Source organism: Littorina saxatilis, linkage group LG2 (genome assembly GCF_037325665.1).
Source record: "Littorina saxatilis isolate snail1 linkage group LG2, US_GU_Lsax_2.0, whole genome shotgun sequence".
Lineage (NCBI taxonomy): Eukaryota > Metazoa > Mollusca > Gastropoda > Littorinimorpha > Littorinidae > Littorina > Littorina saxatilis.
Window position 1 is genome coordinate 78,803,739 of NC_090246.1, and position 25,718 is coordinate 78,829,456.

At 44.3% G+C, this 25,718-nt stretch overlaps 1 protein-coding gene across 1 annotated transcript in view; it reads left to right on the forward strand.

Moving 5' to 3' along the window:
• The first annotated feature begins 263 nt into the window (after positions 1-263).
• The window catches only part of LOC138959806 (para-nitrobenzyl esterase-like), a 32,917-nt gene continuing 7,462 nt past the window's right edge, over positions 264-25,718 (forward strand). Inside the window, exons 1-2 of the mRNA XM_070331427.1 lie at positions 264-1,596; positions 21,521-22,335. Coding sequence (XP_070187528.1) covers positions 21,529-22,335 — 807 coding nt within the window. The 5' untranslated portion in view covers positions 264-1,596; positions 21,521-21,528. The remainder of the gene's footprint in view (positions 1,597-21,520; positions 22,336-25,718) is intronic.

Consider the following 25,718-nt stretch of genomic DNA (forward strand, 5'->3'; position numbering starts at 1 on the left):
CTGTCGAATGCCTGAAATGTTCCTGAACCACGAATAAAGTCACCACCCCGTACCTCAGCGTTTGGTCCCCACGAACGTATGACTGAGTGTGAGAGTGTAACATCAGTGCAGGCGGTGTAAAAAGCGAACTTCCATTTCCTGACTTAGCATCTGACAGACCAAAATGTAGGCTAGTGTCAGTGCTGCTGACCATCCCACAAGGCTGAGTCTCCGCTTCAAGATATGTAAGAAATCAGTGTCAGTAGAAAGGGTTTCGCCAGCCAGCCAGGCGACACTTACTGTCAGTTTAGAGAGTTTTTGCCAGCCAGCCCAACTCAAGCACAGCCGGAGTGCCGGAAAGCAAAGACATTTGAAAAATCTCCACAACTGATCCGCCACGGCTTGGAAACGGAAGACCCCGAGCGGACGCGATAAAAAGAAAAGGGCGTCTGTCTGCTTTTTCAGATCCTCCGAGGAATCTTGGCGAATCTCTGGCCACAAATTTGATCACTGCCTGATCTTGAAGGAAATCCCTAGCGTTACCTTGATAATCGAAGCAGCCCGTTACGACTGACAGGCGGATTGATTGGGTGAAATTGCCCGCCAGCTTCCCTCCACTGATAAAGACAACGAAGGTAACTGGAATGTCCAGGACAGAAAATGTCGTGGATTTTTCCCTGCACTATTGATGATGTCTTTCATGCTACAACGAATTGAGCTAAAGTAATGTTGAACGTTTAGCATTACGAAAGCATTCATCACAAAACTATAACTTAATCATGATGATGATAAGAAAGAGATGTTATTTCTTCTTGTGCTATAACAGGGAAAATGTGGCACATCTATTGATGCAATTGTCCAGAGGAAAACGCATAATACGTTTATAAAACTATAAAAAATATATCCATGAGTTGATCAGTCAGTGTGTTGTTCTTAGCTCTATCAGTTAGTCACAGTAAGATGTCTTTTTTTCAACACCGATCACTGTACTAAGACCGGCACGGTTGGCCTAGTGGTAAGGCGTCCGCCCCGTGATCGGGAGGTCGTGGGTTCGAACCCCGGCCGGATCATACCTAAAACTTTAAAATTGGCTATCTAGTGGCTGCTCCGCCTGGCGTCTGGCATTATGGAGTTAGTGCTAGGACTGGTTGGTCCGGTGTCAGAATAATGTGACTGGGTGTGACATGAAGCCTGTGCTGCGACTTCTGTCTTGTGTGTGGCGCACGTTATATGTCAAAGCAGCACCGCCCTGATATGGCCCTTCGTGGTCGGCTGGGCGTTAAGCAAACAAACCAACAAACCAACTGTACTAAGGGAATCATCGTTGTGTGCACATTTCAGTGCGGGAGAGATCTTTGTTTTGTTACAACAACAGTCACTGTTTTAAGGGACTCATTGTTGTGCACATTTCAGTGCGGGAGAGATCTTTGTTTCGTTTCAACAACAGTCAAAGTGTGAGACTTGCATTCCTTACAGCGCGCGTCAGTGTGAAACTGTTGTCTTCAACACGATTCGCGCGGTTGGGGGCCGGCAGTCGTGATGTCACGGACGTTAACTGAGCGACCGAAGTGAATCATTGAGTCAAACTTTACGTGTGGAAAGGAGTTCGCGGTGGAGGTAAGTGGATGTGTAAATAACTACCACACATTGTGTCTGTGTTTGTGTACATGAACGATGTGTAAAAAACGATAATATATTGTGTCTGTGTTTATGCATATGTAAGATTTGTAAATAACTACCACACATTGTGTCTGTGTTTGTGTACATGAACGATGTGTAAAAAACGATAATATATTGTGTCTGTGTTTATGCATATGTAAGATTTGTAAATAACTACCACACATTGTGTCTGTGTTTGTGTATATGTAAGATTTGTAAATAAATATCATACATTGTGTCTGTGTTTGTGTACATGAACGATGTGTAAATAACTAGCACACATTGTGTCTGTGTTTGTGTACATGTAAGATTTGTAATTAACGATAATATATTGTGTTTGTGTACATGTACGAAGTGTAATTAACGATCATATATTGTGTTTGTGTACAAATAAGATGTGTAAATAATGATCATATAATTATTGTGTCTGTGTTTGTGTACATGTACGATGTGTAAATAACTAGCACACATTGTGTCTGTGTTTGTGTACATGTACGATGTGTTAATAACGATCATATATTGTGTCTGTGTTTGTGTACATGTACGATGTGTAAATAACTACCACACATTGTGTCTGTGATTGTGTACATGAACGATGTGTAAATAACGATCATATATTGTGTCTGTGTTTGTGTACATGTACGATGTGTAAATAACTACCACACATTGTGTCTGTGATTGTGTACATGAACGATGTGTAAATAACGATCATATATTGTGTCTGTGTTTGTGTACATGTACGATGTGTAAATAACTACCACACATTGTGTCTGGTTTTTTTGTACATGTAAGATGTGTAAATAACGATCATGTTTTGTGTCTGTGTACTTGTATGATGTGTAAATAACGATCATGTATTGTGTCTGTGTACTTGTATGATGTGTAACTGGTAGTCCTTCTCTCTTTAGTCAACAGTTAGGCCTAATTAGAGCGAATAATCTTTGATAAAAATTCAGCAAAAATTAAATACAGAAAACAGTTCACAAATAGTCCATATAAGAAGCCTTGGTGCCTAATATGGACCGGCAGTAAAAAGACTTTCAAGAATCACTGTAAAAAGCCCCCTATACTTCAAAATAAAATGATATAACTTAGTGTGCAAGTCAGATTAAATCAAATATGCTTTAGATTTATCTCTTTCGGTTTGATGAAAATATTATTTGAAGCACAAGAGGAAACTAAAGAAACTGATCTAAAACAGAGAGGAAATGAATAAAATAAGACTATTTGTTATACTTTAAAAAAAGCTCGCGTGCAAGTTATAGGTTATTTTCAGCGAGAATTAATGAAATCAGCCTTTAGCTTTTATTTTCTTGTATTTGTTGAAGGTGGTCAATATTAGTGGGACACACACATACTTTGTTGCTATCATTAGCCTACATTTAGTCAAGTTTTGACTAAATGTTTTAACATAGAGGGGGGAATCGAGACGAGGGTCGTGGTGTATGTGTGTCTGTGTGTGTGTGTGTGTAGAGCGATTCAGACTAAACTACTGGACCGATCTTTATGAAATTTGACATGAGAGTTCCTGGGTACGATATCCTCAGACGTTTTTTTCATTTTTTTGATAAATGTCTTTGATGACGTCATATCCGGCTTTTCGTGAAAGTTGAGGCGGCACTGTCACGCTCTCATTTTTCAACCAAATTGGTTGAAATTTTGGTCAAGTAATCTCCGACAAAGCCCGAACTTCGGTATTGCATTTCAGCTTGGTGGCTTAAAAATTAATTAATGACTTTGGTCATTAAAAATCTGAAAATTGTAAAATAATTATTTTTTTTATAAAACGATCCAAATTTACGTTCATCTTATTCTCCATCATTTTCTCATTCCAAAAACATATAAATATGTTATATTTGGATTAAAAACAAGCTCTGAAAATTAAAAATATAAAAATTATGATCAAAATAAATTTTCGAAATCAATTTAAAAACACTTTCATCTTATTCCTTGTCGGTTCCTGATTCCAAAAACATATAGATATGATATGTTTGGATTGAAAACACGCTCAGAAAGTTAAAACGAAGAGAGGTACAGAAAAGCGTGCTATCCTTCTCAGCGCAACTACTACCCCGCTCTTCTTGTCAATTTCACTGCCTTTGCCATGAGCGGTGGACTGACGATGCTACGAGTATACGGTCTTGCTGCGTTGCATTGCGTTCAGTTTCATTCTGTGAGTTCGACAGCTACTTGACTAAATGTTGTATTTTCGCCTTACGCGACTTGTTTTTTGTTTGCAGTCACAACTCGGGGTCAACACAGCTACAATGTAACAAATACAGTGTTAACTGCCATTTTTTGTGATACCATCTTTGGTTGTGGACAGAAACTAGTCCGTTTTAAGCATCACATTTAGAGTGATACCAGCTTTGGCTTTGGACAAAAACAAGTCCGTTTTAAGCATCACATTTAGAGTGAACTAGATGAATACCCGCTTCGCCGGGTGTACGCCGGCTTGGCCGGCGCACCGCACGAAGGAAGGGAGATAAACGCGCAAAACACTGGAGAAGAGTAATACCCGGCTTCGCCGGGACAGTGACCTTCTAAAAATAGTATAACGGGAATATGGATTGAGCGTTGTCGACAGTGACCTTCTAAAAATAGAAACGGGAATATGGATTGACGCCACACGAAGGAAGGGAGATAAACGCTGAAAACACTGGAGAAGATAAGGAAGAGTTACTGGGAATGGATCCAGAGAAAAATCAAAATCGGTTCAGCGCTGTGCGCTGAGAGCACGTGTTGAAATATCTCATCGACCAGGTTGTGTCCAGGGTGTACCTGAATATGGCCACCAAATTTGAAAGAGATCCATCGAGAACTTTGGCCGTGCATCGCGGCCACACACACACACACACACACACACACACACACACACACACACACACACACACACACACACACACAGAGACACAAGTCGTATATATATATATATAGACGCTTCCAAAAGTGTAAACAAAATTGACATAGACTAACGGTTTTGAGGTCTGTGTTTCTGCAACTGTTTTGACATGTGCAAGTTATCCAGAGAGGGTGTATACAGCGAATGAAATTGTTTTGAGCCCACCAGCACCATTAGTTTGTCTGAACAGGGAGTGGTCCATAGTAGGACATGGTCCATATTAGGAAGTGATCCATAGTAGAAAGTGGTCCATATTCGGAAACCTTCCCCTTTGTGTGCGCTGGTGTGTGTGTGTGTGTGTGTGTGTGTGTGTGTGTGTGTGTGTGTGTGTCAGTCTGTCTGTCTGTCTGTCTGTCAGTCAGTTCGTTAGTCTGTGTCATCATTAGATGGAGGAATACCCCCCCCCCCCCTACTTGACAAAAGCCGTTCAATGCGGGGTGATTGGTGGTAGGCGAGGTGAACATACTGACGGGCAGCTCTGTGACATGGGATGAGAGTACCTTGGGTTTGTTAGCTGCTAACGAAGCGTCACAAGGTTGAACGCGTGCATAGCTTTCGCAACGAGGGTTGAGAATGCTGGAAGTCGTGAGTTTTACATCGGTCATCTATAATTTGACACTCGCGGTGGGATACTATACGTTGGTTCAGTAGATTTCCTCAAACTGTCTGTATTCACGGTCATCGTATATTCGTAGTGCGGCTATAACCATGCAATGATTGCTTTTCCTTCAGACTGCTAGTTAGTCATACAAACATTGTTTGTTAGTTCGGCTAGCTATACGATGATTGTTTGTCCTTAAGACTGATAGTAGAGAGAGAGAGAGAGAGAGAGAGAGAGAGAGAGAGAGAGAGAGAGAGAGAGAGAGAGAGAGAGAGAGAGAGAGAGAGACGTTAGACGGAAGACATTTTTATTGATTAAACACACAAGGTTCCTTTAAACGGGGTGTGGGGAGGGGGGGATCAGTAATATATGCCGTATGTTTGTATTCATGAACAATCGCACAGTTTTCTCTCTTTTCTCTAATATTCACACAAACGCGCGCACTCTCTCATCTTCATCATCATCATCATTATCATCATAATCATCATCGTCATCATCATCATCATCGTCATCTTTATTATCACGTGCTGAAGTTTTCCGACCTCCTTTTGTTGGTTAACTTTTTAACTTTTTAATTTTAATTTTTTAATTATATAATTGTGTGTCTATGCGTCCCAAGTTCAATTCAATTCAATTCTCTCGTTCTCTCTCTCTCTCTCTCTCTCTCTCTCTCTCTCTCTCTCTCTCTCTCTCTCTCTCTCTCTCTCTCTCTCTGTGTCTCTCTCTCTCTCTAACCTAAAAACATATCCAGCGCATAAATTAACAATATGGGTTGGCACAACGACAAACAAGTTTACAATACTACATACATTATCGGCTATCAATCCTGCTCTATCATTCCACCGCACAGACTTTGTATAATCACATCAACAATTAAATCACGAAGTTGAGGCATTATTGAGTCTCTTTTTACATTTAGTTAAGTTTCGAATAAATGTGTTAACATAGAGGGGAACTCGAGACGAGGATCGTGGTGTATGTGTCTGTGTGTCTGTGTGTCTGTGTGTATGTGTAGAGCGACTCAGAGAAAACTACTGGACCGATCTTCATGAAACTTTACATGAGAGTTCCTGAGTATGATATCCCCGGATTTTTTAAATTTGTTTTTGATAAATGTCTTTGATGATGTCATATCCGGCTTTTTGTAAAAGTTGAGGCCGCACTTTCACGCCCTCATTTTTTGATCAAATGGATTGAAATTTTGGTCAAGCAATCTTCGACAAAGGCCGGACTTTGTTATAGCATTTAAGCTTGGGGGTTTAAAAATGAATTCATGAGTTTGGTCATTAAATACTTTAAAATTGTAATTACAATCATTTTTTTTTATAAAGCGATCCAAAAATATTTTCCTCTTATTTTTCATCACTTTCTGATTACAAAAACATATAAATATGTCATATTTGGATTAAAAACTAGCTCTGAAAGTTAAATATATGATAATTATGATTAAAATTAAATGTCCCGACTCGATTTAAAAACAATTTCATCTTATTTCTTGTCGGTTCCTAATTCCAAAAACATATAGATATGACATATTTGAATTAAAAACAAGCTCAGAAAGTTCAAAAGAACAGAAATACAGAAAAGCGTGCTATCCTGCTCAGCGCAACCACTACCGCGCTATTCTGGCTAGTCACTTTCACTGCCTTTGCTACGAGCGGTGGACTGACGATGCTACGAGTATACGGTCTTGGTAAACAAAAATGCAGTGCGTTCAGTTTCATTCTGTGAGTTCGACAGCTTGACTAAATGTTGTATTTTTGCCTTAAAGCAACTTGTTTTTTTTCCTCTCTCTCTCTCTCTCTCTCTCTCCCTCTGTCTGTCTCTCTCTCTCTCTGTCTCTCTCTCTGTCTGTCTGTCTCTCTCTCTCTGTCTCTCTGTCTCTGTCTCTCTCTCTCTCTCTCTCTCTGTCTCTCTGTCTCTGTCTCTCTCTCTCTCTCTCTCTAACATAGAAACATTTCCAGCACATAAATTAACAATTTGAATAAGTACAACAACAACAAAAGTGTACTACATCAGCATACATTATTTGCTAGCAAACCTGTTCTAACATTCCACGGCACAAACTATGCATAACACATCGCCGTCTCGTTTACCTGTTTCACATTGGGTAACTAGACAAAAAACTCTTTCTTTTTTGAAAAACACGATATAGGAATCTGGCCACCTGCACCACTGAATCCTCTATCTACAGACATAACACGTATAATATTGTTCACATCTTCACTCGGGGTTTTTTCTCGTACTATTTTAACATCAAGTCTATTATCACAATATCCTTTGCATAAAAACAATACATGTTTCTCGTCTTCCACGTCCTCTCTGCATACAGGGCATATCAAAAGGCCCGGTACAACATCCATTCGATAGTGGCATTTGTGAGTGTTTATGGGTGAAACACCAAACCGAAACTGTTTGTATGCGTCTCGAAAACAGCGGAGCTGAATATGATCTATATACACTTCAGCGCGAATTTCTTGTTTGAAGAGCAAATACAATTCAAATCGCTCCGAGTTCATGATGCTGTCGTGCCAGTCTTGCTGGAAGCAGTCAAAAAGTCTGTGTCTAAATACTGCTATAAATCGATCCAAATCACCTACACCTTGTTGCAGCCAGACATCTCCAAAGCCGTACATGCATAACATTTTTTTCAGATAGTGTGTCACGATCGGGTGACAGAGACCAAGAAAGTGTCACTCAGTGGAGTGCCTGTTCTTGGTCGATTATGATAGAAAGCGCCTGTACGTGATATTGGGCTACAGCAGAGTTTGCTGACAGTGCTCAATGAACACGGAGGGTTTGCTGCGCACGAGTTTTACAGTGGAGGTTTCTGCTGTCATAGGGCTGACGGTTTTTCGCTGACAGCGCGCACGGGATTTTCAGGGATTGAGTTTCTCGTGTCTTTTTTCTGCTTGGGGAGGCAGAATTGTGTATAGCTGGACTGGTTTTGTGACAAGGTCAGTCACGTGTTATTGGCTAGGTTGTCTGAGAGAGGCACAAGGACGGGGCACTTGACACCCAGCGGCAGAAGGGGAAGGATCTAATACACAGTTTCTAGAGTATGATGGTTTTTCACCGAATATTGTATTCGGCACTCTAGGGGAGCTTCCACCGGTTATTTCCTTCACACTGCCACATATTTTGCTGAGGACAAGTCGTCAACATTCCTTCGTCGGCGATGGCTTTCGCATAAGGATTCGACAAGGGGTTCTGGAGGTTTTTGGTCACTGTTGACGAACAGAGGCTGTTCCAGGGAGGAGGCGGACTTTGCTTCCATTGAGAGTACAATCATAGGCTTTTGAGGTAATAAATCATTATTTAACGCTGTTGATGAGTCTGTGTTGTGGAATGAAATACTCTCTGTTGTTCTTTCCAGGTTAGCGCATAATTTACTCTCTGTGACGCTAAAATACTAATCTGTATATGGTTTTTGCAGATAGGGAGAGAAGGACGGAAAATGACTGTTTTGTTGTTGTAAAAAGTCCGTTTTGTGCAGGCCCACGTGCTCGATGAGATATTTAAAGATGACATGTTTTAAGGTGGTGGGTGAGGGGTAGCTGACATGTTTAGTGCACCGATGCTTTCTGTTTGCAGCCTTCGTTCGTTCGATCCGATTCGTTCGTTTCGTGTTCCTGTGACATCTGCACGGCTGACTCTGGCGGGAACTGATGAAGCTACGCTAACCAGGAGACCGGCTAACCAGGAGACCGGCTAACCAGCGGACCGGCTAACCAGCGAACCGGCTAACCAGCGGACCGACTAACCAGCATACCGGCTAAGCAGCAGCAGCAGAGATAAAGCTAAGTGCACCATGTCGTACGCACCCCGTTGACCACCGTTGTCTTTTCGTATCTATGATTTCATTGGAGTAGCGACAACGTGGGGTGTGTGACACCTGCACGAACTAGAGCTTTTCGAACAGAACATTCACATTTAACTATATTTACACGGGTTCAGCGTGTTACGTTAATTTTCTATATACTACTGGCATTTTGTCAGTGAACATTGGTTTTTTACGTGTTGAGAACGTAAAAGGAACATATTTTGAGTGAAGGCTCGAGGGAGGTGGCGAGTTTATACATAAACAGGCGTCTGAAACTTATACTTTTGTTGACTCTATTTAATTGTATGACTGCGAGAGTGGATCGTGGTGTGGTTAGTTAATTAGTAGTAATTAACCGGTTCATAATCACCTTAAGTGATATATTGAAACGTGACACATGGGGGCCAAGCCGGGATTTACTCAGTTAATTTCCAACTGATAAAGACCCACCAATTAAGGATAACTAAGAGCAGATAATCTCGTCAGTGCTCGACTTATTTTCTGCTTGGTGCTACCCTTTTTTGTATAGTTTTGATCATATACCACACCTTAAGCGATTCACATCTTGCAGGAAATGTAAATTGTAATTTGTGAGTTATTGTATGCGCTAACTGTGATTACTTCCCTTTCCTTTGTTTGTGAATCTTTGTTGTACGTTCAGAGTTTTCCGTTGCAGAGAGCTGAGCAGGGTTAGCGGATTTGTTATTCGTTTTACTCAGTTTTCTCTACATTGTTGTTTCGCATTCTGTAACAGGTTACATTTCTACCGTCTTGTTTTACTTGGATTTTTCTCCATATTTTGACTTTGTTGGAATTTTGGGGGGGAAGGGTCCGAGGACTTCTGTCCTAACCAAGGCTGTGGGAGACACTCTGTTTCACCGCAAAAAGCAGCCGATAAAGTAGGCCACGGCTGTGGGAAACACTTTGTTTCACCGCAAAAAGCAGCCATAAAGTAGGCTACGCGATTTGTTCTACACCGTTTGGATTTTTCTTCTGCATTTTCCGCTTGCTGGATTTTTGTATCCACCGCTTTCGTCACCGCGTATTCTAGCTATAGCTGCGTTAGACTTACTTTTGTGATAAAGCTTTGCTAAACTAACCATGGCTACAGGGGGATCTCCTACGAAGAGATTAACTTTTGAGACTCCTGGTAGCGAGGAACAGACAGAGCGAGACGCACGCGTTAGAGCGCGTAGTTTGCTTAAGCGCAAGGAGTTAGAACGTAAGGAAGACATAGAGCGACAGACGAGAAAAGAAGAGCTTGACAGACAAGAACGACAGGCCGAACGTGACAGACAGGACAAGAAGGACGAACTTGACAGACAAGAAAGGGAACGACAGGCCGAACGACAGGCCGAACGAGACAGACAGGAAAGGAAAGACGAACTTGACAGACAAGAAAGAGAACGAGACAGACAAGAAAAGAAAGACGAGCTTGAGAGACAGGAACGACAGGCAGAACGTGACAGACAGGACAAACAGGCCGAACGCGATCACCAGCTAGAACTAGCTAAGCTACAGGCAGAGAAGGGTACGCTTACTCAGGCTAGCGCGCCGACGTTTGTTGCTGACCGTACGAGACTGCCGACGTTCGACGATGACAAGGACGAGCTCGACGACTTTTTACGCCGGTTTGAGCGCATTGCATCTGACCAGAAGTGGGAAGAGGCCACGTGGGCTAGCCGCCTTAGCACCTGCTTAAAGGGACGCGCATTGCAGCTCTACAACGCTTTGGAGGACGACGAGGCGAGAGACTATCAGGCACTAAAGAAGGCGTTACTCCAGCGCTTCAACCTGACTGCGGAAGCCTACAGACGACGTCTGCGTAACAGCAAGAGACTGAGCGGCGAGCTGAGTCATCAGTTTGTGGCACGCCTTAATCTCTACCTGCGGCGCTGGGTGGAGATGGCCGAAAAGGACTGGACCGTCAACGACCTTGCCGACCTCATTGTCATGGAGCAACTGATGTCCAGCCTGCGACCTGAGGTGGTGACCTTCGTGCAGGAACACCAGCCTAAGACTACTCAGGAAGCAGCCGACTGGATCAGAGTGCACGAGGACGCCCAGGCGATCTCCGGCAAATCCTCAGGCTCACGGCCAGGAAAATCGGGAAATTCGGGTTCTTCAGGACCCAAGGACGGGAAGGACGATCAGGGACACAAAGGATCAAGTTCCAGAACTGACATCCAGTGTTACTACTGCAACAAGCGGGGCCACGTGAAGAAGGACTGCCACAAGAGACAGGCTGACCAGAAGGGCGTTCACTTCGTTGGCAGTGAGGAGTTCAGGGACGTCACGAGCTCATGCACCATTCCACAACTCTGCGTTCCGTGCTCCAGGAAACATTTCCAGCCCCACTGCAACGTCTACGTTAACGGAGTGAAGGGCGAAGGTCTGCGGGACACAGGAGCAGACATGATAGTGGTTCGGGCGAGTCTGGTTCCAGCTATGGCCTACACAGGAGACAGCATCAGGGTGAGGATGGCCGAGGCATCTCACGCTTACGACTTGAACACGGCAGTGATCAAGGTCGTAACCCCGTTGTTCACGGGGACCATTGTGGCCGTCGTCATGGACGATCCTCCATGCGACTTGCTCATTGGAAACCGGGTTCAGTTTGTGGACGGCGTCACCAGGGAGGTTCCCGTTTATCGGTCTCCCGACGTCATTTCAGTGCTCACGCGGGCACAGGCGGAGCGAGAGGACAAACCTCTCAAACCCCTACCTGCTGCACGAGCTGCCCTGGGGAACGTGACCCCCGCGCTTCTCGCGAAGGCTCAGGATTCTGACCCGACCTTAGCTACTCCTCGGGAGCACGCGAAGTCGGGGAAGGTGAAGCTGAGCGGGAAGCATGGGAGGTCAAGGTTCCTCAGGGACAAGAAGTTGCTCTACCGTGAGTTCAGCAACAAGGAAGGTGCATTCAAACAGGTTGTCGTGCCTCGCGAGTTTCGCGAGGGTGTCATGGCAACGGCACACGACTCGATTCTGGGAGGTCATCTTGGCACCAAGAAGACCACGGATCGTGTCTGGCGCCACTTTTACTGGCCAGGCATCTGCACGGATGTCCGACGTTTCTGTGCGTCCTGCGATAAGTGCCAGAAGGTGGTGGCCAAAGGAAGGGTGAGGAAGGTCCCCTTAGAGAAGATGCCGCTCATCGACGAACCCTTTCGTCGGGTGGCAGTGGACATCATCGGGCCCATCTTGCCTGCGTCTGAGGACGGAAACAGATACATTTTGACCATGGTGGACTACGCTACTCGATACCCAGAGGCGATCCCTCTGAAATCGATTGAAGCCACGCGAGTAGCTGAGGCTCTGGTTACTATGTGGTCCCGGCTGGGAATTCCATCAGAGGTACTCACCGACAGAGGCACGCAGTTCACGGGAGGAGTGATGGCGGAGGCAGCACGACTGCTATCACTGGAGCAGCACTTCACCACTCCTTACCATGCTCAGTGCAACGGACTGGTGGAAAGGTTCAATGGCACCTTGAAGACCATGCTGAGGAAACTAGCTCAGGAGAAACCACGCACGTGGGACAGGTACATCCCAGCATTGCTTTTTGCATACCGCGAGGTTCCTCAGGAGAGCTTGGGTTTTTCCCCATTTGAGTTGTTGTACGGCAGACAGGTACGCGGTCCCATGGCTATCCTGCGTCAGGCTTGGACGGACGAAGAAGCTGACGAGGAGGTGCAGACGACAGCGACCTACATCGTAGAACTCAGGAACAGGATTGAAGAGACCTGCAAACTGGCTCAAGAGAACCTGGGAAGAGCAGCACAGCGTTACGCGCGAGGATTCGACCGCAAGGCACGGCCGCGCAGCTTCAAGATTGGAGAACGGGTGTTGCTACTTCTACCTGTCAAACACAACAAGTTACAACTGCAGTGGCAAGGACCTTTTGAGGTGACAGCGAAAGTGGGCCAGAACGACTACAGGATCGTCATGCACGGGAAAGCACGCCTGTACCACGCCAACCTGCTGCGCGCCTACATAGAGAGGACAGCCTACGGGGAGAAGAACAAAGACCAGAAGAACAAAGACAAGAAGACAGAGAAGGTTGCAGTCATCAGGGGTGAAACGAGGGGTTGCTCGTTCTTGAGGACGACCTTTCTGTCTGGAAACAGACCATCAACCTCTGCAATATCTTCAGGTTGCAAGGTTGGCAAACGCCAGACTTATGCGCTGGGCGTTGATTCTCCAACCGTACCAATTCACGGTACGCGTCATTCCGGGCGCCAACAATGTTGGAGCTGACTTTCTCTCTCGGGCTGGAGAGGAGAACATGACTGTGAGCGAAACCGAGGTTTCGTCTTGAAGAGGGGAGGTGTGTCACGATCGGGTGACAGAGACCAAGAAAGTGTCACTCAGTGGAGTGCCTGTTCTTGGTCGATTATGATAGAAAGCGCCTGTACGTGATATTGGGCTACAGCAGAGTTTGCTGACAGTGCTCAATGAACACGGAGGGTTTGCTGCGCACGAGTTTTACAGTGGAGGTTTCTGCTGTCATAGGGCTGACGGTTTTTCGCTGACAGCGCGCACGGGATTTTCAGGGATTGAGTTTCTCGTGTCTTTTTTCTGCTTGGGGAGGCAGAATTGTGTATAGCTGGACTGGTTTTGTGACAAGGTCAGTCACGTGTTATTGGCTAGGTTGTCTGAGAGAGGCACAAGGACGGGGCACTTGACACCCAGCGGCAGAAGGGGAAGGATCTAATACACAGTTTCTAGAGTATGATGGTTTTTCACCGAATATTGTATTCGGCACTCTAGGGGAGCTTCCACCGGTTATTTCCTTCACACTGCCACATATTTTGCTGAGGACAAGTCGTCAACATTCCTTCGTCGGCGATGGCTTTCGCATAAGGATTCGACAAGGGGTTCTGGAGGTTTTTGGTCACTGTTGACGAACAGAGGCTGTTCCAGGGAGGAGGCGGACTTTGCTTCCATTGAGAGTACAATCATAGGCTTTTGAGGTAATAAATCATTATTTAACGCTGTTGATGAGTCTGTGTTGTGGAATGAAATACTCTCTGTTGTTCTTTCCAGGTTAGCGCATAATTTACTCTCTGTGACGCTAAAATACTAATCTGTATATGGTTTTTGCAGATAGGGAGAGAAGGACGGAAAATGACTGTTTTGTTGTTGTAAAAAGTCCGTTTTGTGCAGGCCCACGTGCTCGATGAGATATTTAAAGATGACATGTTTTAAGGTGGTGGGTGAGGGGTAGCTGACATGTTTAGTGCACCGATGCTTTCTGTTTGCAGCCTTCGTTCGTTCGATCCGATTCGTTCGTTTCGTGTTCCTGTGACATCTGCACGGCTGACTCTGGCGGGAACTGATGAAGCTACGCTAACCAGGAGACCGGCTAACCAGGAGACCGGCTAACCAGCGGACCGGCTAACCAGCGAACCGGCTAACCAGCGGACCGACTAACCAGCATACCGGCTAAGCAGCAGCAGCAGAGATAAAGCTAAGTGCACCATGTCGTACGCACCCCGTTGACCACCGTTGTCTTTTCGTATCTATGATTTCATTGGAGTAGCGACAACGTGGGGTGTGTGACACCTGCACGAACTAGAGCTTTTCGAACAGAACATTCACATTTAACTATATTTACACGGGTTCAGCGTGTTACGTTAATTTTCTATATACTACTGGCATTTTGTCAGTGAACATTGGTTTTTTACGTGTTGAGAACGTAAAAGGAACATATTTTGAGTGAAGGCTCGAGGGAGGTGGCGAGTTTATACATAAACAGGCGTCTGAAACTTATACTTTTGTTGACTCTATTTAATTGTATGACTGCGAGAGTGGATCGTGGTGTGGTTAGTTAATTAGTAGTAATTAACCGGTTCATAATCACCTTAAGTGATATATTGAAACGTGACATAGTGAGACCATGTTTTCTTGACACAACCCTGTAAATGTTTCATCACGGCATATGCTTTTCTTGAGAGTCTTTCGCAGGGCAAATTTAACACTCTCAGCCAATAGGCTTACTTCATACAGCGAACCGACGACGTGACATAAAGGGGGTAGCGGGCTAAGTCACTATATACCATCTTGTTTGATGTTTGTCGTCCTACACACAAAAACTTCTTGCATGTAAACATATGGGCTTTCTCAAGAGCTTCAAACCTTTGGAATCCTCACAGCTCAGATCCATACATTAAGATAGGGAGGACCTGCGCTACATATATTTTGATAAATACGCTTCTACTCTACTCGTCATAAAAAACTATACACATACATTTAGCTGTAGATCTTTATGATGCGGCCAGTTATATTAAAACCAAGTATATTGCCAGAAAGGTCATTCATTCCCCTACCCTATGAAATAAAGATTCATTTTTCATTAGTTAGTGTTTATAAAAAAAAATGCAGTGTACCGGAGACCTAGGACACCCCCCAAAATCAAATTTGCAAAAGCAAATTTGCAGACACCAAAATACAACAACAACAACAAATAAGCTAGAGTGACCCCGTTTTTCATCTCAAATTGAAGAACAACTCATTTTCTACCCACACACGGTTAAGCTGTTGTGCCTAGCAGTGTTGTTTTGCCATGTTGAAGAAGACAGGTGTCAGCCTCGTCCGAAGCCGTAAAAGGCCTGTTTTGGAGAGAGAGAGAGAGAGAGAGAGAGAGAGAGAGAGAGAGAGAGAGAGAGAGAGAGAGAGAGAGAGAGAGAGAGAGAGAGAGAGAGAGAGAGAGAGAGAGAGAGAGAGATCAAATCAAATCAAATCAAATCAAATTTTATTTTTCGAGGGTTGTGGCGTAAGCAATACAACGAGCTTTTTTTCAACCAGCCCTCGCCCAGAGAGGGGACTAATCTAATCACATATTTACACGGATATTAACGTAGAAAAAAAGGTAGAGAAAAACAACAACATATGAATATTTACACATTACATATTATACACAAATATAAAGCATCGTATATGTAACGTAGTGAAAACAATGCTGAATACACATGCATGAGTAAATGTGTTATTAATTTGAGTGTTTTTGTGTGGATATAATGAACACTGATGCTTTGGACAAATGAAAATATAATCAAACGAAGTCTTCCATCACTGTGATTTTTCGTAATTTAACATTAAATACAGTGAAAGGTGTTTTTTGAAAGTATTGAGACTCATTGGGAGAGAGAGAGAGAGAGAGAGAGAGAGTGTGTGTGTGTGTGTGTGTGTGTGTTTGTGTGTGTTACACTGCAGAACACAAGGAGAAAGGAAAGGATGAGGACGGGAATTGTGGGAGGGGCAAGGAACGCGGGAAGCAGGGGCAGTAATTCAATTGAAGGTTCAGTTAAGCCCCAGGGTGTCTGTGTTAAAAAACTCGATTATTCAAATCGACACTGATTTATGGGCTGTGTATGCTCTCTGAAGACCTCTCCAGTAATCGCTTTCCGGCCGCTGCTCTCTTTTTCCGATCGAGTCTGTCCATCCAACCACCGCAACCCGGTAAGCCGGCTCCCCTAAAGCCAGGATGGCGTGATTTGTCAATCTCATTGGCCCCAACACAATGTCCCACTTTGCACCACGCAAAACAGCAAGAGCAAAGGCAAAAACGCGCGTGATTCGTCAATAGAGAAAAAAAACCGTAGGGTGTAAGAGCGATCATTTGCCTGGGGATGTCCTGCTGAAGGGTGCACTTGATTTATGAATAAGAAGCGTTCCGTTTTCATCCGCTGAGCTATCTCCTCTTTATGTGACCCGCTGTTTTTATGTGACGTCTTTCCCGACCTCATCCATTTCATCCTGAAACTCATCAGATCTCAACAACAAATCTCCCGACAACAGCATGCCAAGCACGTCTCGTGAACAACGGAACTTGTGTGTTTGTGTGTATGTGTGTGTGTGTGTGTGTGTGTGTGTGTGTATGTGTGTGTGTGTGTTTGTGTGTGCGTGCGTGTGTGTGAGTGTGTGTGTGTGTGTGTTTGTATGTGCGTGCGTGCGTGTGTGTGTGTGTGAGTGTGTGCCGTTTGTAACTTCCATTGCGGGATTGTGGAAGCCGATTATCCAGGCACCACTCTTTCAGGACGCGGGGAAAAGGAGAGAACAGATTTTGTCTGTATGTTGTGAGTTACGATCAGGAATGGCTCTGGGTAGTTATGTAGGCCACAACACGTACAGCAGCCCCGAAAGTCCAATAAATGGTGTACTCGCCTTTGGCTAATGATTCTGAAAATGTACTAGCCAGAGAGCAAACTTTACTTGCCAAATATGTTTCAGCAACTTTACTCGCATTTGGCGAGTAGATGACTATTTCTACTCTCCAGTTGTTTCTACTCACCATGGCGAATAAAATACTCGCCACTTTCAGGCCTGCACAGCTTAAAAGTAAAGTTGGCCAAAACATTATTGCAACAAATTTCAAACCCAAATTAAAGCATTAATTCCTGTGTCATTTAATTAAAACTGTATATGCCAGTTAAGACCGTCCAATTAACCTTCAGGATCACCTTTTGGATTACATATTTCTTTTACAGGGATCACGTGACCGCCGCTCAAGTAAGGGTACCCTCAAAATCGACCAGACAAAAACGGAAGAGCCGAATAAAAAATTGACAAAAAATCACAATAGGCAAATCTTTGCAACTTTGACATACGAGAAGAAATTCAAACCAATTATCTACCCTGAACAGATTGTTTTGTTTTGCTACCTTGCGTATTTCGCGTGCTATGCTATTCCTACTGATGCAGGTGTCGATCGCAAGAGCGGTCAAAAACGGAACGTTTTACGTCAATTTTTATGGGTATCATGTCAAAAAGCGCTACATTTTAGCAATGACTTGGTGGATTGCTTTGAAACTTTCGGAATATACATACTAGAGATACTTTGTGCGAAAGTTTGGATCGTTACGGTTGTTTATCCAGATGTGACGCAATGTTTCGGAAAATGTTGTTAAACTTGTAATAGGATTGTTCACTTGTCTTCAAAAAATTCATGACTTTGTATACCCACAGATAAATGATTGATACAGATTCTGTCTAAAAATGGAACGTTCACGCTGTTTCGCGCTTATAGCTGTTATCGCTGGGTGCCTCTTAAAACATGCTACGGTCACGCTTGGCTGGGCATCGCTGTGGCACCAGAATCATCGCTTAAATATGTAGCGTGTTTACAGGCCCAGCAAATTTGCGTCAGTGCTTACACGCACATAAAACTTTAGCAGTGTGTGTATCAATCATTTTTCTAAAGACATGCAAAGTCATGAATTTTTTGGACCCAAGGGAACAATCCTATGACGAGATTAAAAAGGGCGGGGATATAGCTCAGTCGGTAGCGCGCTGGATTTGTATCCAGTTGGCCGCTGTCAGCGTGAGTTCGTCCCCACGTTCGGCGAGAGATTTATTTCTCAGAGTCAACTTTGTGTGCAGACTCTCCTCGGTGTCCGAACACCCCCGTGTGTACACGCAAGCACAAGACCAAGTGCGCACGAAAAAGATCCTGTAATCCATGTCAGAGTTCGGTGGGTTATAGAAACACAAAAATACCCAGCATGCTTTCCCCGAAAGCGGCGTATGGCTGCCTAAATGGCGGGGTAAAAACGGTCATACACGTAAAATTCCACTCGTGCAAAAAACACGTAGTGTACGTGGGAGTTTCAGCCCACGAACGCAGAAGAAGAAGACGAGATTAAAAACTTCTTTCGAAAAATTGCATAACATTTTAACAAAAACCTGTAACAATCCATAATTTTGCTCGAAGTATCTCTAGTATGTTGGTAAAATATTCCGAAAGTTTCAAAGCAATCCACCAAATCATTGCTAAAGTGCAGACTTTTTTGTCATGATACTCCCAAACAAATGACGCAAAAAGTCCCGTTTTTGACCGCTCTTGCGATCGACACCTGCATCAGTAGGAATAGCATAGCACGCGAAATACGCAAGGTAGCAAAACAAAACAATATATTCATGGTAGATAATTGGTTTGACTTTCTTCTCGTATGTCAAAGTTGCAAAGTTTTGCCTATTGTGATTTCTTGTCAAATTTTCATTCGGCTCTTCCGTTTTTGTCTGGTCGATTTTGAGGGTACCCTTACTTGAGCGGCGGTCACGTGATCCTTGTACAAGAAATATATAATCCAAAAGGTGATCCTGGAGGTTAAGTGAACGGTCTTAACTGGCATATACAGTTTTAATGAAATGACACGGGGTTTAATGCTTTAATTTGGGTTTGAAATTTGTTGCAATAATTTTTTGGCCAAGTTTAGCTAGAAATAGGCTTCTGTGAAAAGTTAAAGGGGGCCACGATCTAACACTGTAATATTGTTGGGTGTGGTTAGGAGAGTTGAAAACAAACAAGTCGCGTGAAGCGATATCAAAACATTTAGTCAAGCTGTCGGCATCAACGTAACAGATTAACACCAAAAAACCAGTCATCGCCGAGACTATATCAAGATAGTCTCGACTAACCTGGAACCACACCAAGACCGAGACAGGTCACGCTCGTCTCCTCGCAGCGAACGCAGTACTTACTTAACCTATTTTCTGTAATCCTGAACACATTTTTTGAGTAAACATGACATATATATATATATATTTTTGAATTCATGAAAAATTGAGGAATACGATGCAATTATTTTTAAATCTGTTAGTGAAAATTCGATTTTAATGACAACTTTAATGAGCAAACTAATTATTTAATTGTTATGCTGCCAAGCCGAAATGCAATCCCATAGTCCAGACTTCGTCGAAGATTGCTTCACCAAAATTGCAATCAATTTCATTGAAAAATGAGAGCGTGACAGTGCTGCCTCAACTTTCACAAAAAGCCGGATATGACGTCATCAAAGACATTTATCGAAAAACGAAAAAAAGTCTGGGGATATCATACCCAGGAACTCTCATGTGAAATTTCATGAAAATCGGTCCAGTAGTTATTTTTCTCTGAATCGCTCTACACACACACACACACACACGCACACACACACACACACACACCACGACCCTCGTCTCGATTCCCCGTATATGTTAAAACATTTAGTCAAAACGTGACTAAATGTAAAAAGTACCCAACTTTAGAGTCACACGTTATTATGCAAATCAGTTGTAAGTGCGTCTGTCTCTCCGTTCGTCCGTCTATTCGTCACACTTTTGATCGCTTATAATTCCTGTGCTTATGGGACGATGTGCCTGAAATTTGGCATGCCATTTGCCACTGTTATAACATATCTACTAGCGAATTTGTGTAATTAGCCCACACAAAAATGACGCCAAAATAAGTCTTTTACGGCTTCTGACGAGGCTGACATCATTCTTCTTCAAAATGGCAAAACAACACTGCAAGGCACAACAGCTGAACCAAATACATTTGTATAGGTAGCAAATGAGTTGTTCTTCCATTTGAGGTCAAAAACGGGGTCACTCTTTCTTATTTTGATTGACTGTTGTGTATTTTAGTGTCTGCAAGTTTGCTTTTGCAAATTTGATTTTGGAGGGGTGTCCGGTCCACTGCATAAACACTAATTGATGAAAAATGAAAGTCTTTATTTCATACGGTAGGGGAATGAAGTACCTTTCTGGCAATATACTTGGTTTTAACATAACTGACCGCATCACAAAGATCTACAGCTAAATGTAAATGCCTACTTTTTTATGACGGGTAGTGTAGATGGGAGATTGTTCCAGTGCGCATCCAGTCTGCTCTTCAGGCTCTTCACTGTTGAAGCCGTGACAACTGAGTCAGGCAGGCTGTTCCATGTTTACCACACGACGGCTGAAGAAGTTTTTCCTTGTTTTCAGATGACATCTGGGTTTTTCGAGTTTAAGGGAATGACCTCTGAGTTTTAGACCTTCGCCTTTGGGATTACACCTCACTACTGGTTTATCTGTATCGTACAAAACCATGCAGGTACTTGTAAACATCTATGATGTCATCCCTTCTTCTTCTGTGCTCAAATTAGGAAGTGTCCGCGTTGATAGCCTCTCTGGATATGATTTGTCTTTCAGGGAAGCTAAAGGAAAAAACTACAACATCGACGTTTTTCCCTATATTGATTCAACGAAGAAATGATTGTCAGACAGAACTTGTACACAATAGTTGAAACAAAATCTTTTTGTTTAACTTGAAATTTTTATGCATATATTTAAATACATTACACACAAAAACATCACCAATGTAGATCAACTGTAATGGGATCTGCTCTTGAATTTCACTGTCCATGTACTTGGAACAGGAACGCACACATTCCTTTTCTCAAAGTCACTTGCAGTCAGTGCTTACCCAGCTATGTATGAAAGGCATGCAACATGTTTTTCTGAAGCACACAGTCATACTGCATGGACGATACAAGGAGCTGAACAACTACTTAGTCATCAGCATCGGAGTCCTCACTGCTGTTACTACAGTACTATCAGTCATGGTTTGAGCACTGTGTGCTTCCACAGTCTTGCAGCTCTGGCAAATGTACACATGTCTGTGCAGACTAGACCTGCAGCTTGACAGGAGCAGCTACATGTCTCACAACCACTTTTGGCCCAGCCACATGGAAAAGAGACATTCATATCAGTTCCATACTGGATTGTTCACTGACATGTTAACTTGTTCCAGGTGTTATAATGACGAGTGACGTAGAGTACCTGCTACTGAGGGACAAAGGACCATACCACGAAGTGTGCGTCAGAAGCCGCCTCAACTTGAACCCCGGACTGTGCAAGTTCTACACCGCAGTCAGCGTCATCATCACTCTGGCCCTGCTCGTGCTGCTCGCGTGTCTCGTCTACGTCTTCGTGCTCGTGCCGTCCTGGCAGGGCCGCGTGCTCACGTGGGACGGGCGGACGATTCACGAGGCGAAGATTCACGTGCTGGCCAACACTCATTGCGGACCGGTGGAAGGGCTGGCAGAGGGTGGGGTGCACGTCTTCAGGGGAATCCCTTACGCTGTCCCACCCACAGGACGCAGGCGATGGAGGAAGCCAGAAGGGCTGTCTCGCGAGGCGGGCACGTGCTGGCGGGGAACTAAGCGGACCCAGACGTTCGGGGAGGCGTGTGTTCAGCCGCGCGACATGCACAACCTGACGGCCTGGACGGGCAGCGAGGACTGCCTGTTCCTCAATGTGTGGACCCCCTCCCTCCACCCTCCAGCCCCCCGGCCCGTTATGGTCTGGCTCCACGACGGGGACATGGTCTACGGCTCCGGCAACACGGCGCCCTTCTGTCCAACACCGGACGTCACCGAGGCAACCGGGGCTGTCTACGTCAGCGTCAACTACAGGCTGGGCCCATTCGGCTTCCTAGCGCTGGACATGCGCAGTCACCAACATCCGTCAGCGACCATTCCCGGCAACTTCGGGCTTATGGACGTTATTCTTGCGCTCAACTGGATCAAGGTCAACATCCACAGCTTTGGGGGAGACATGGATAAGGTATGAATAGACAAATAAATGAAAACCGCATTGAAACATTAATAGATGATCTGCCATACCATGATAAGGTATGAACTGACGAATACATTAAAACCGCGTTAAAACATTAATAGATGATCTGCCATGTATGAATTAGGCATGAACAGACTCGTTTGTAAAAACACTTTCATTAATAGGTTGGTTACCAAACATGCATCGGGCATTTATCGACTAGTTAGTACATTGTCTTTTAGAACATAAATAGGTAAATTACCAAACATGAATAAGACATGTACCGACTAGTTAGATAGTTATCTATTGAAACATTTATATGTAAATTACTAAACGTGCATAAGACATGTACCGACTAGTTAGATAGTGATCTATTGAAAAATCAAAAGGAAAGCGTGTAGGATTGTGGTAAGGACGTTGACCTTCCGTGTGTACTTTTTGGATTATAAGGCGCAACTTTTGTTCTCACATTTGACCCCTGCGGCTTATTTAACGGAAGCGCCTTATGTGTGGCTGAAATAGAAATCCAGGTGAGTACTAGTCAAACAACTTGTGATAATGCATGTTTCTGCTACTACCACCCTAGCCGAGTTACCTCTTAGACATTAAAGAGACCGCCCCATAGGTTAAACTCGGGCATGCAGTGTTTCCTCTTAGACGTGAAAGGAGACCGAAGGTCTCATTGATAAAACTCAGTCATTGACCCCGGGCAAGAAGGTCAGTGTCTGTCAACTGGGGCAGGCAGCTGGTCTCAAGGACAACCAGTAATCACAATGCAGCTGCCTTTGATCTCACCGCACATCCAGAGAAAAAATATTTCCACTCTGTATTCTTCCTTTGATGTGCGGCTAATACACCGGAAGCGCCTAATGTGATGTTTTTTCTCAATTTTACCTCAAAAGTGGGGGTTGCGCCCTATATAACAAAGCCCCTTATAGTCCCGAAAATACGGTAGTTAGTAAGTTATCTATTAAAACATCAATATGTAAATTACCAAACGTGGATCAGACATATACCAACTAGTTAGTAAGTTATCTATTGAAACATCAATATGTAAATTACCAAACGTGGATCAGACATGTACCAACTAGTTAGTTATATATTGAAACATCAGTAGGACAGCGTGTAGGCTTGTGGTTAGGACGTTGACCTTCCATGTGTACGGTTTTGGGTTCGAGTCTCGGCCTCTCCCGGTGGGTTAAGGATGCATATTTTCCCGATCTCTCAGGTCAACGTATGTGCAGACCACTGTCCTGCTAGTGACTTATCCCCTTTTGTGTGAACACGCAAGCACAAGACCAAGTACGCACGAAAAATACTCTGTAATCCATGTCAGAGTTCGGAGGGATATAGAAACACAAAAACTCTCAGCATACATCACCCGAGTTTGGAGTATGATTGCTTTAATGACGGGGGATAACGGCTTTACACGTGTACGTTTTGTCTAGCTTTCCTCGGACAGACTTCCTGTCTTTACAGGCGATTCTTCAATGCAGTTTCTACCTGTGCCCGCTTTACCCTATACCTTACTGCATTTTGTCTACCTGTCCCCACCTTACCCTGTACCTTACTGCATTTTGTCTACCTGTCCCCACCTTACCCTGTACCTTACTGCATTTTGTCTACCTGTCCCCACCTTACCCTGTACCTTACTGCATTTTGTCTACCTGTCCCCACCTTACCCTGTACCTTGCTGCATTTTGTCTACCTGTCCCCACCTTACCCTGTACCTTACTGCATTTTGTCTACCTGTCCCCACCTTACCCTGTACCTTGCTGCATTTTGTCTACCTGTCCCCACCTTACCCTGTACCTTACTGCATTTTGTCTACCTGTCCCCACCTTACCCTATACCTTACTGCATTTTGTCTACCTGTCCCCACCTTACCCTGTACCTTGCTGCATTTTGTCTACCTGTCCCCACCTTACCCTGTACCTTACTGCATTTTGTCTACCTGTCCCCACCTTACCCTGTACCTTACTGCATTTTGTCCACCTGTCCCCGCCTTACCCTATACCTTGCTGCATTTTGTCTACCTGTCCCCGCCTTACCCTATACCATATTGCATTTTGTCTACCCGTCCCCGCCTTACCCTATACCTTACTTCATTTTGCCTACCTGTCCCCACCTTACCCTATACCTTACTGCATTTTGTCTACCTGTCCCCGCCTTACCCTATACCTTACTTCATTTTGTCTACCTGTCCCCGCCTTACCCTATACCTTACTGCATTTTGTCCACCTGTCCCCGCCTTACCCTATACCTTACTTCATTTTGTCTACCTGTCCCCGCCTTACCCTATACCTTACTGCATTTTGTCCACCTGTCCCCGCCTTACCCTATACCTTACTGCATTTTGTCTACCTGTCCCCACCTTACCCTATACCTTGCTGCATTTTGTCTACCTGTCCCCGCCTTACCCTGTACCTTACTGCATTTTGTCCACCTGTCCCCGCCTTACCCTGCACCTTACTGCATTTTGTCCACCTGTCCCCGCCTTACCCTATACCTTACTGCATTTTGTCTACCTGTCCCCACCTTACCCTATACCTTGCTGCATTTTGTCTACCCGTCCCCGCCTTACCCTGTACCTTACTTCATTTTGTCTACCTGTCCCCACTTTACCCTATACCTTACTGCATTTTGTCTACCTGTCCCCACCTTACCCTGTACCTTACTTCATTTTGTCTACCTGTCCCCACTTTACCCTATACCTTACTGCATTTTGTCTACCTGTCCCCACCTTACCCTGTACCTTACTTCATTTTGTCTACCTGTCCCCGCCTTACCCTATACCTTGCTGCATTTTGTCTACCTGTCCCCACCTTACCCTATACCTTACTTCATTTTGCCTACCTGTCCCCACCTTACCCTATACCTTGCTGCATTTTGTCTACCCGTCCCCGCCTTACCCTATACCTTACTGCATTTTGTCTACCTGTCCCCGCCTTACCCTATACCTTACTGCATTTTGTCTACCTGTCCCCACCTTACCCTATACCTTACTGCATTTTGTCTACCTGTCCCCACCTTACCCTGTACCTTACTGCATTTTGTCTACCTGTCCCCACCTTACCCTATACCTTACTGCATTTTGTCTACCTGTCCCCACCTTACCCTGTACCTTACTGCATTTTGTCTACCTGTCCCCACCTTACCCTGTACCTTACTGCATTTTGTCTACCTGTCCCCACCTTACCCTATACCTTACTGCATTTTGTCTACCTGTCCCCACCTTACCCTATACCTTACTTCATTTTGTCTACCTGTCCCTACCTTACCCTGTACCTTACTGCATTTTGTCTACCTGTCCCCACCTTACCCTGTACCTTACTGCATTTTGTCTACCTGTCCCCACCTTACCCTATACCTTGCTGCATTTTGTCTACCTG